This window comes from Rana temporaria, chromosome 7, assembly GCF_905171775.1.
Source record: "Rana temporaria chromosome 7, aRanTem1.1, whole genome shotgun sequence".
Taxonomy (NCBI): Eukaryota; Metazoa; Chordata; class Amphibia; order Anura; family Ranidae; genus Rana; species Rana temporaria.
This window is the reverse complement of record NC_053495.1, coordinates 181,875,110-181,886,238: the sequence shown is the minus strand read 5'-3', so window position 1 is coordinate 181,886,238 and position 11,129 is coordinate 181,875,110. Positions and strand designations below refer to the sequence as shown.

Below are 11,129 nucleotides of genomic sequence, written 5' to 3'. Positions count from 1 at the left end.
CCCAGTACAGTCCCACTTAAAGAGGAGGTCCGGGAATTTTTTTTAATTAAAAGTCAGCAGCTACACATACTGCAGCTGCTGGCTTTTAATAAATGGACACTTACCTGTCCCGGAGTCCAGCGATGTCGGCAGTAAGGTTCCCAGGGTGAAGCAGAAAGGCTACACTGCCGCCCGCCATTGCGGGTAAGGGAACCCGGCAGTGTAGCCTTTCGGCTTCACACCGGTAACCCTACTGTGCATGCGCGAGGCCAGCTTCTCTCTCCTATTAGCCCTGCGGCCAGGGGAGGAGGAGGAGGGAGCCCCGCGGTGACGTCACGGCTGCGGCCGGACTCCCGGAAGTGGGAAAGGATACCTGTCTATGACAGGTATCCTGTCCCCCTCCCGCCCAGAAAGGTGCCAATTGTGGCACTGGAAGGGGGGGGGAATCCGATGAGCGGAAGTTCCTTTGTTGTTCTATAAGCTGAAACCATTTTCTAACATGGTAAGGTTCACTGTATGCTCAGTCTGTTTGGTAGGGCGCCAGTTTATTGTAGCTTTGAATGTGCCAGGCGAGCCAGCATTCAGCCCAACCAGCACCTGCAACTAGTATGGCCAGTTGGTTGGGATAATGAATCTGGGGCATCTGAATGGTATTGTTTCATATGGTTTTCGTCTACATAATATCAGATTTTTGTTACGAATCATCCCCCAAGACTTTACACCTTATCAGTCAAAAGTTAAGTGGTGCTTTATGGAGTAGTGACATCTGATTGGTCACATTGGGTTATAGGCCATGTTGGACCTTTTAGACGATTACAAAACTCAGGCATAGGTTATCTAGATACCTTTTCAAAGCGTTTCCAAGGGGCTTCTTCAATGTAAGTTTTTGCTTGTGTAACATGGTCGAACGACGTCAGGAAATGATTACAAAGTACCAGAGAGAACTCTTCAATGGTTTTTATCTAAAACAAATACAGAGATTCAGCAAACCAGGAAACCATATACATTTATGCAAAGAACTAACAAGGTAAGTAGTTGTCCAACATATCCCCTGCTGTAACAGATGAAAAGGGCCAAGTACAGGGAACCATCAAATATAATGTGTAATGTGCTAAGTATACAGTACAGTATTATATATAATATCTATAATATCAATAATTATTTTTACTTTACATTAAATATTACTTTATTTTAAACATTTATGAAGTCAGTATGCAGAAGGATAAAGATGAATTACCCCTTTAAATTTTGCTAGAGCGTAGATAGTGTTCTTGATGGTGTCTGTTGGGATGATGTCAGAATTATCCCCATATAGATAATCCTTCTTTGACTGGAGAGTGAGTTCAACAGAGGCCTCAATTTCTTTAATAAAATGTACATTGCCTTCTCTTTTAATCTGGAGAACTTTCACTGCGTTCTTCCCATAGCCAGTGCGTGCAAATTCCACATCTGAGTCCTAAAAGATATAAAGGTTGATGTAAACCCAGACACTAAAACCTCATAAAACCTTCAAAATGTTAACGCAAATTCCAAAGTAAATTTGATTAGCTTTAAATATCCACTTTTTTCTGGAACTTTTTGTTTACATGTAACAATCAGTATTTTTTGCTAGAAAATCTTAGTATTAGGCCCCATTCACACCTGAGCGTAGCGTTTTTGAACGTTTTTTTACGGCGTTTTGTTGCACGTTTTGTCGCGCGGATTCGCACGTTTGCATACAGCATTGTCCGACGTTTTTGAACTTTGTCGTTTTTTATTTTAGCCAATAGGAAAAACTATCATCTCTTTCATCATTTGTTGCTATGGGCCAGATTCACAGAGCAAGTACGCCAGCGTATCTACTGATACGCCGGCGTACTTTCAAATTTCCCGCGTCGTATCTTTAGTTTAAATCCTCAAACCAAGATACGACGGCTTCTGGGTTCGATCCGACAGGCGTACGACTTCGTACGCCTTCGGATCGTAGGTGCAATACTTCGGTGCCCGCTGGGTGGAGTTCGCGGCGTTTTCCGCGTTGGGTATGCAAATTAGCGATTTACGACGATCCACGAACGTACGCGCGGCAGTCGCATTTTCTAATGTCGTATGTAGTAGGCTTTTTACGGCATAAAGTTAAAGCTGGTATTTTGCGGTGTATACATAGACTTGCCATGTTAAGTATGGCCGTCATTCCCGCGTCGAAATTTGAATTTTTTATTTTTTTTGCGTAAGTCGTCCGTGAATAGGGATGGACGTAACTCACGTCTAAGTTAAAAAAATGACGTCCTAGCGACGTCATTTAGCGCAATGCACGGCGGGAAATTTCGCGACGACACATGCGCAGTTCATTCGGCGCGGGGACGCGCTTCATTTAAATGAAACCCGCCCTCAACCCGCCCAATTTGAAATCCGCCGCCAGAAATATACTACGCCGCCGTAATTTACGGCGCGAACTCGCTGAGGATTCGAATATACGCCAGGTAAGGTACGGCAGCGTAGTGTATCTCTGATACGCTGCACCGATCTACATGTATGTGGATCTGGCCCTATGTTTTTAGATTGTTTTTATCTTCTTCCTGGGTGAATGTTCTATTTCACAGAACAGACTTAAAGGGTCACTAAAGGAATTTTTTTTTTTAGCTAAATAGCTTCCTTTACCTTACTGCAGTCCTGGTTTCATGTCCTAATTGTTTGTTTTTGCTTTGATGTTGCTGTAATTCCTCTCTGTTCTGGACACTTCCTAGTTGTCTGTTTCCTGATCACCACAGTACTGTGAGATTTCTCACTGTGGTGACTAATTAAGGAGGTGTGATTACTGTTTGTAAACCGAAACTGGATTGGTGCTGAGGGGTTTTAGACAAAGCATCACTGCCCTCTATTGGCTCTCTGGCTCTGTACATCAGAGAACCAGGAAACAACAGCAAAAACAAAACTAAACTGTAGGTACATTATATGATTGTTTTTTTTATCTATTTTTAATCATTTTTAAAAGGAATCAGTTAACTATTAGGTCTCTATACCCTGTAAACAGTCATTTCAGCAAAAAAAATGTTTTCCTTTAGTGACCCTTTGAAGCGACAAAACACCCGTAGAAACGCTCTTTGTCGCGCTAGACGCTTGAATCGAGCGTTTCCATTAGTTTCTATGGTAATACAAACGTTCAAAAACGCCCAAATCAGCCCAATTCGAGCGACAAAAAATGGTCCAGAACTTGTTTGAGCTTCAGGCGTTCGGCGTCAGGCGTTTTGGAGTGGAGATGTGAACCATCTCCATTGAGAATAATGGATTTTTTCCCCTCTAGCGTTTTGTAGCTTCAGGATACAAAACGCTCAGGTGTGAATGGGCCCTTAGGGTTGCACCAATACCGTGCTTTTTACTGGTGAGTCCAAGTGCCGATAATTGTACACAAATACTCACTGATATCCCAATACCCTTGCAGTGCAATTTGAGCCCATGCAAAATAAATGAGGTTCAAGTCGCACTGCAAAGAAAAGCATGCAATTTGAACAGGAATAAATAAAATGGTTTTAGATAAATGCAAATAAATACAAATGCTTAGTATTGGCACCGATACCGGTATTTGTGCAAACCTACTCAGAACTCCCAAACATTATATATTTTTTTAAAGCAGAGGCCATAGAGAATAAATTGGTGGGTTTTGAATTTTTTTATATCATACTGTATTTGCGCAGTGGTTTTTCAAACTAATTATTTTCTTTAATTTCAATGCAAAAAATATATAAAATATATTTTAACCACTTCTCGACGGCCGTACGACTTTATACGGCCGCAGGGTGGCTCTAAATCTCCGGGAGGCCGTGTTTTTATGGCCTCCGCTCCTCCTGGCCACTGGGGGGCGCGCGAGCATCACTGGGATGCCGATGCGCGTGCCTGGCGGCCGCAATGTCCGCCAGGCTCCCGCGATCGGCAGTTACAGAGAGAAGGACATGGATCTGTGTGTGTAAACACACAGATCCATGTCCTGTCAGGGAGAGAGGAGACCGATCTGTGTCTCTTGTACATAGAGACACAGATCGGTCACCTCCCCCAGTCAGTCCCCTTCCCCCACAGTTAGTAACACTATATAGGGTACACATTTAACCCCTTCCTCACCCCCTAGTGTTAACCCCTTCAATGCCACTCACATTTATACAGTAATTAGTGCATATTTATAGCTCTGATTGCAGTATAAATGTGAATGGTGCCAAAAATGTGTCAAAAGTGTCCGATGTGTCCGCCATAATGTCGCAGTACCGATAAAAATCGCAGATCGCCGCCATTACTAGTAAAAAAAAAAAATAATAATAATTCTGTCCCCTATTTTGTAGGCACTATAACTTTTGCGCAGACCAGTCGCTTATTGCGATTTTTTTTTTTTTTTACCAAAAATATGTAAAATATGTATTGGCCTAGACTGAGAAAAAAAAAAAACGAATTAAAAAAAAATTGAGCTATTTATTACAGCAACAAGTAAAAAATATTATTATTTTTTTCAAAATTGTCGCTCTATTTTTGTTTATAGCGCAAAAAATAAAAACCGCAGAGGTGATCAAATACCACCAAAAGAAAGCTCTATTTGTGGGAAAAAAAGGACGTCAATTTTGTTTGGGAGCCACGCCGCGCAATTGTCAGTTAAAGCGCCGCAGTGCCGAATCGCAAAAAGTCCTCTGGTCAGGAAGGGGGTATATGTGCCCAGTAAGCAAGTGGTTAAAAAATCTTTCATTTTAATGCAAAAAATATATAATAAATACAAAATATTTTTTGGTGAAATATACAAGATGATGTTATGCCAAAAAAATAATCAAACTGTCATGCTTTAAAATTGTGCATGCCCATGCAACTATCAACTCCAATCTCTAGTTGGAAGATCTCTTTGCTGGAGTCCATGAGAGATACAAGTCGCAAATCATTCCTCCTATCAGCAAATTTCGGTTTTGGATGGACCAGTCATTTAAATAATTCATTATTACCTATCAGACTTGTACTTATCTCTTTTTTCATACCTTCAATGCTCCAGCGTATTGATGCGCCATCCTCCTTGGATGTCCAGGTACATCTGACAAAAAACCAACAAGTATCGGTGTCTTGTGTAGGAGGTGTAATGGGCTTGTCAGGTGCCACCCAATTGTATTTTGTCCCAGATCCAGCTGCTGTTTGCTTAGCTGAAACGTTGACTCTTCCCATATAGTAAAATGATAGGTTAGAGTCAGTTATCATTTAACAACGCTGTTTAGACAACAATTTCGGGATTGAAAATTAACTAGTCCAGTTTCTCAATACAGATTGGCTAAGTGACCGTGCTCTGATTCCTGCATTAAACGAGGAAGAACCCCAATTAAGGTCAAATTAGTTTATTGTAGAGGAGTGGAAACAAGATTTAAAATATACCCAAAAAACTAAAATGGAATATGTTGCAGATTACCAGTCCTCAAAAGTGATAGCTGCATTTATTTGCTAAGAGTTTTTATTTTATTTTTTATCTGGCAATCCTGACAAAAAAACACTTGCAATGCAATGCATGAATCTATGTGTTGTATTTCAGTGGCAGTGCAGGAGAGAGAGGGGGCGGCGCTCCTGCGCCCCCTATGGACGCACCTCCACTGTCTACAGGTCACAGTGTATTATTATAATGGTTACTTGGAGGAATGCTCCTTACATTTGTGGTCATTGGTAAGAATTCCCCCCCCCCCCCCCTTACAGATAGCTAAAAGGTTGCTCAAGGAACTCCTAGCAATTTCTGAAGGAACCCAAGGGTTAAAGCAGTGTTTCTCAATTCCAGTCCTCAGGCCCCCCCAACAGGTCAGGTTTTCAGGATTTCCCTCAGATGAAAAGGCTGTGGTGATTACTAAGGCAGTGAAACTGATCAAATCACCTGTGCAAAATAATGGAAATCCTGAAAACCTGACCTGTTGGGGGGGCCTGAGGACTGGAATTGAGAAACACTGGGTTAAAGGAAGCACTGGGTGAGAAAGGCTGCTATAGGGGGAACTAGGACATAGATTGCTGTCTGGCAGGTATTTCTGCATTACGAAATAAGCTTAACAGTAGGACATAAAACAATTAATATGTAAGTATTGCATACCTCCCAACTTTTTGAGATGGAAATGAGGGACACCTATCAGAAAAAGTATGCAGGCATAGGACACACACCTTGCCACGCCTGCCTTAAATGAGAATTGTACAAAAAAACAAGATTGGTTAAACCCAATTTTTTTATAGCTACTATTCCTTTATATTGGCTATTGAATTGCAATTTAGAAATCAGATGAAAGGTTTAGCACTGGAAAACACTTTTTGATAGATAAAAAGTGCATTTTATATACAGCTATAGGGATCAGACCAAAATGAGGGACACATGAGGAGGAATGAGGGACAGAGGGACATTGCTCCAAATCAGGGACAGTTGGGAGCTATGGTATTGTAACTGCGTATTTAGCTGCTTGCCTGGAGTTCAGCTTTAAACATGGGCACCGGACTGGTCACGTGACTGCACTTCCTGTAGCCTTGTTGTATTAGGAACTATGAAACTTCTCCTTTTTGACAGCTTCTAAATCTACAGGGGAGAGAACATGTCAGAAGTGTATCTGATTTTACTGTTAAGCTGGTCTGCCTTCTGTCTCGTCACATGTGAGATCTCCTGCCGCGATGAAGCTGGGGAACCCGTTGACTGGTATGTATCAAGTAGGCGCATATGATATCTTAAATAGGAGAAAGTGAAATGTAACCAACCATTGCAAGTAAGAAGTAACATTTCAAGGAGACATCCTGCTTTGTTGTTTTTCAGATAAAACAAAATGACAGGGCTCTGCAAATTATATATATATATATGTATATAGGGCTCTCCCTGGCCTGGTGGTGACCCCTAAGGTCGGGGAGGGCTGACATTTCTCCTCGGGTGCAGGTTACTAGGCATGGTGAGTGTAGTGCAAGATGGACAGATGGGCCCCAGTCACTTTTAAAAATGAGGAATACGATTTTTTATTTCTCTTAACAGGAACGGATGAAGAGAGGGGTGGGGCACAGGACACCCTTAGGCAAATGCAATAGCAACTTGGCAGACTCCTTGAACAAAAATAGAACTAGGCAGACAGCAATACAGAAAAGGACCTTTAAGCTGAATGCAGAAATCTGTATTTCGTAGCAACTGCTGTCTCCTATAGCAACAACTTTACTCACAGAATCCACTGTAGATCATCAACCTTTGCTCACAGCTACCTGCTGGACTCTTCAAGCTTCACTTACAGCTACCCGCTGCGTTCCTCTGATTTACAGCTACCCGCTTTACTCACAGCTACCCGTTGCGCACCTCACTGTGTCCATGCCTCACTGTGTCCATGCCTCACTGTGTCCATGCCTCACTGTGCCCATGCCTCACTGTGCCCATGCGCATGCCTCACTGTGCCCATGACTAGACTGACGTTTAACATGGGAGTCTATGGAAGGGGTGCCCTGCTTTGAAAAGTTGGTGCTCCCCAGCCGAATGTCCTCCAAACAATTTTTGCACACTTGTAGAGGAAGAGTGGGGCTACATGTGTGCCAAATTCCGGGTCCAGGGGACCTACGAATGGCCGGTATTGGGTCCCCAAACTCACCAGAGAAATTACCGTTTAACATGGGAGTCTATGGAAGGGGTGCCCGGAATTGAAAAATCGGTGCTCCCCGGCCGTAGATCCCCCGGACAACAAATTTTGCACACTTGTAGAGGGTCTATATGTGTGCCAAGTTTGGGGTCCAGGGGACTTACGGTCGGTCAGTACCGCGTCCCCAAAGTCCGGGAGATCAGGCGCAAAACGTGATTTATAAGCTGAGGGGGGCATTTTCAGCACAAAAAAAATGTCCTGAAAAACTCGGCTTATACTATATAAGGTATATATGGTATATAATGTTTGGGGGTTCTAAGTAATTAAAAATAAAATTAGATTTTTACATGTAGGGCCCCGTACACACGACCGAACATGTCCGCTGAAACTGGTCCGCGGACATGTTCGGCCGTATGTACGGCCGACCGGACAATTTTCCGGCGGATCGGACAGGTTTCCAGCAGACAAATGTTTCTTAGCATGCTAAGAAACATGTCCGCTGGAAGCCTGTCCGTCGGACATGTTCGGTCGTCTGTACAGACTCACCGGACATGTCCGCTCGGCCGAAAGCCCTCGCATGCGTCAAAGTGATTTGACACATGTGTGGAAGCATTGACCTTCCAGGGCGACGGCGCGGCCACGTCACCGCGTATCGTGTCCGCGCAGATTTCTGTTTGATGGTGTGTACAACCATCAGACAGAAATCTCCGAGCGGACATGTCCGATGAAAACGGTCCGCGGACCGTTTTCATCGGACATGTCCCCTCGTGTGTACGGGGCCTAGGAGTGAAGTGACAGAACTGGCCCAGATGGGAAGTGGTTAAGTACGTCTTTACACCCAGGGGTAAGGGGCCGACTTCTTGATCACGTGACCACTGTGATTGATTTCACAATGGTCACCTGATTAGGATACCATCCCGCTGGCTCCCAATCATAACTAGAGACTGAGAGCTGCCTATGACAGCTCGGTCACTTTGCTGGGAGCATACTCTCAGCACAGGCAACTTGGCCATCCATGGACACATATGTGTAACTTGTGGGTGGCGAAACCTCTTTGCTGCTTTACATACAAGTTACATGGGCAGTAAAAGGTAATACAACAACATTTTTTTAGACAAATCAAGCAATTTATTTACCAACTGTGGCCCTATCAAGGTAGTTTTGTTTGTTTACTTTAATCTGGGGTTAAAGCTTTGTACATTGAGCCTGTAGTATTGTAGACACTGTATATAGTTCATCAGTTATATGTTATGTTTTACAGGTTTGTGGTTTACAAATTACCAAAGTATAGAATCAATGAGACGGAGGGAACAGGACTGGAATATCTGTATCTGGACTCCAGGTCACAAGGATGGCAAGTCAGCAAATTCCTCATTAACATGACCCAGAGTGCTCTGGGGCAAGTGCTACAGCAGCTCTATACATCTTATAAAGTGAGCACCATTTTATTCACTGTGATTGGTCAGCTGCCGAAATCTGATATAAAAACTTCACATAGAAGTTCCCAGGTAGAATCCCCACCACAATCACCTGTCACTCTGGTTACCTGTGCCATTGAGTCACAAGGCGATATTAAACTTACAGATACGCCGTTTACGTTAGGCTTTTCCCGGCGTAAAGTTACCCATGCTATATGAGGGGTACATGCGGCGTACCAATGTTAAGTATTGACGTCGTTCCTGCGTCAAATTTTTAAAATTTGACGTCGTTTGCGTAAGTCGTCCGTGAATGGGGCTGGACGTAATTTACGTTTACGTCGAAACCAATATGTCCTTGCGGCGTACTTTGGAGCAATGCACACTGGGATATGTCCACGGACGGCACATGCGCCGTTCGTTAAAAACGTCAATCACGTCAGGTCACATAACATTTACATAAAACACGCCCCCCTGTTCCACATTTGAATTAGGCGGGCTTACGCTGGCCTATTTACGCTATGCCGCCGCAACTTACGGAGCAAGTGCTTTGAGAATACTGCACTTGCCCGTCTAAGTTGCAGGGGTGTAATGGAAATAGGATACGTTACGCCCGCTCAAAGATGCGCCCATCTACGCGAATCTGGGCCTAAGTTTTTCAACAAAATTCTTACAGCGTATGGCCAGCTTAACTTTCTGCCCTTGCTCACATAGAGGTTGATTTACTAAAGGCAAATAAATTATACACATGCAAGGAACATTAATATATTTTTAAATTTTTTATTTGTTTGACAAATTTTTCATTGTCACATTAAACAAGTGTACAATAAAAAAAAAAAAAAAAAAAAGAATCTGAATATTAGAGTAATTTTAAATTAGAAAAATTCTAGAATAAAATAACACAATTTTGAAATAAATAAAACTAAACTAAACATTTTGGCCCGGATTCACATACATTGGCGCATATTTATGCCGGCGTAGCGTATCTAATATACGCTACGCCGACGTAGCGCAGAGAGGCAAGCACCGAATTCACAAAGCACTTGCCTCCCAAACTGCGCTGGGTTCCCTCGGCGTAAGCCGTCGTAGGTGGAAGTGGGCGTGAGCCATGCTAATGAGGCGTGACCCCATGCAAATGATGGGCCGAGTGCCATACAGGTACTTAAAACGAACAGCGCATGCGCCGTCCCGTGGACGTATCCCAGTGCGCATGCTCAGAATCACGTCGGAACTACTCCCTAAGATATGACTGATCACTGCCTACGACGTGAACGTAACCTACGCCCAGCCCTATTCACGTACTACGTAAACGGCGTAAAATACGACAGCTGTGTTCCCTGGTCCATACCTTAGCATGAGTTGCGCCTCATATATGGGGAATAACTTTATGCCGGACGTACGACTTACGCAAACCGTGTATATTATGCGCCGGGCGCAAGTACGTTCGTGAATCGATGTATCTCCCTCATTTCCATATTTGAATAGGAAATCAATGGGAGCGCCACTTGCGGCCAGCGTAAATATGCGCCCACGATATGCCGGCGTAGGAAAGTTACGTCGGTTGGATGAAGCCTGTTTTCAGGCGTATCTCAGTTTATGGGCATGGCGCATAGATACGATGGCGCATATTTACACTTACGCTGCGTATCTCGAGATACGTAGGCGTAAGTGCTTTGTGAATCCGGGCATTTTGTCTATGGATTACATAAAAAATTATATTATTTTTGCAGAACAATATCACTAGAAGAAACCTTGAAAAAAAGTTATATATAGTGCCTTGGAAAACTAATCATACCCCTTGAAATTTTCCACATTTGTCATGTTACAACCAAAATGTAAATGTATTTTATTGGGATTTTATGTGATAGACCAAAGTGAAACATAATTGTGAAGTGGAAGGAAAATTATAAATGGTTTTCTAAATTTTTTACAAATAAATATGTGAAAAGTGTGGTGTACATTTGTATTCAGCCCCCCGGAATCAATACTTCCTAGAACCTCCTTTCACTGCAATTACAGCTGAGAGTCTTTTTTGGGGATGTCTCTACCAGCTTTGTACATCTAGAGAGGAACATTTTTGCCCATTCTTCTTCTTTGCAAAATAGCTCAAGCTCTGTCACATTGGACGGAGAGCGTCTATGAACAGCAAAAGTTTTGACACAGATTCTCAATTGGA

General features: G+C 43.0%; 2 protein-coding genes across 3 annotated transcripts in view; one reads left to right on the top strand and one right to left on the bottom strand.

The window, feature by feature from the left end:
- The window catches only part of LOC120945980 (uricase-like), a 27,067-nt gene extending 21,994 nt beyond the window's left edge, over nt 1-5,073 (bottom strand). Inside the window, exons 1-3 of one of the 2 annotated variants that reach the window (XM_040360587.1) lie at nt 4,962-5,071; nt 1,217-1,435; nt 825-941 (exon numbers count right to left, since the gene is read on the bottom strand). In XM_040360587.1, coding sequence (XP_040216521.1) covers nt 825-941; nt 1,217-1,435; nt 4,962-4,991 — 366 coding nt within the window. In that variant the 5' untranslated portion in view covers nt 4,992-5,071. Of the gene's footprint in view, nt 1-824; nt 942-1,216; nt 1,436-4,961 lie in introns of both variants that reach the window. The other variant, XM_040360588.1, reaches the window with a different exon arrangement.
- A 1,347-nt stretch (nt 5,074-6,420) lies between these two features.
- The window catches only part of DNASE2B (deoxyribonuclease 2 beta), a 29,148-nt gene continuing 24,439 nt past the window's right edge, over nt 6,421-11,129 (top strand). Inside the window, exons 1-2 of the mRNA XM_040360586.1 lie at nt 6,421-6,628; nt 8,800-8,971. Of these exons, the coding sequence (XP_040216520.1) occupies nt 6,528-6,628; nt 8,800-8,971 (273 nt within the window). The 5' untranslated portion in view covers nt 6,421-6,527. The remainder of the gene's footprint in view (nt 6,629-8,799; nt 8,972-11,129) is intronic.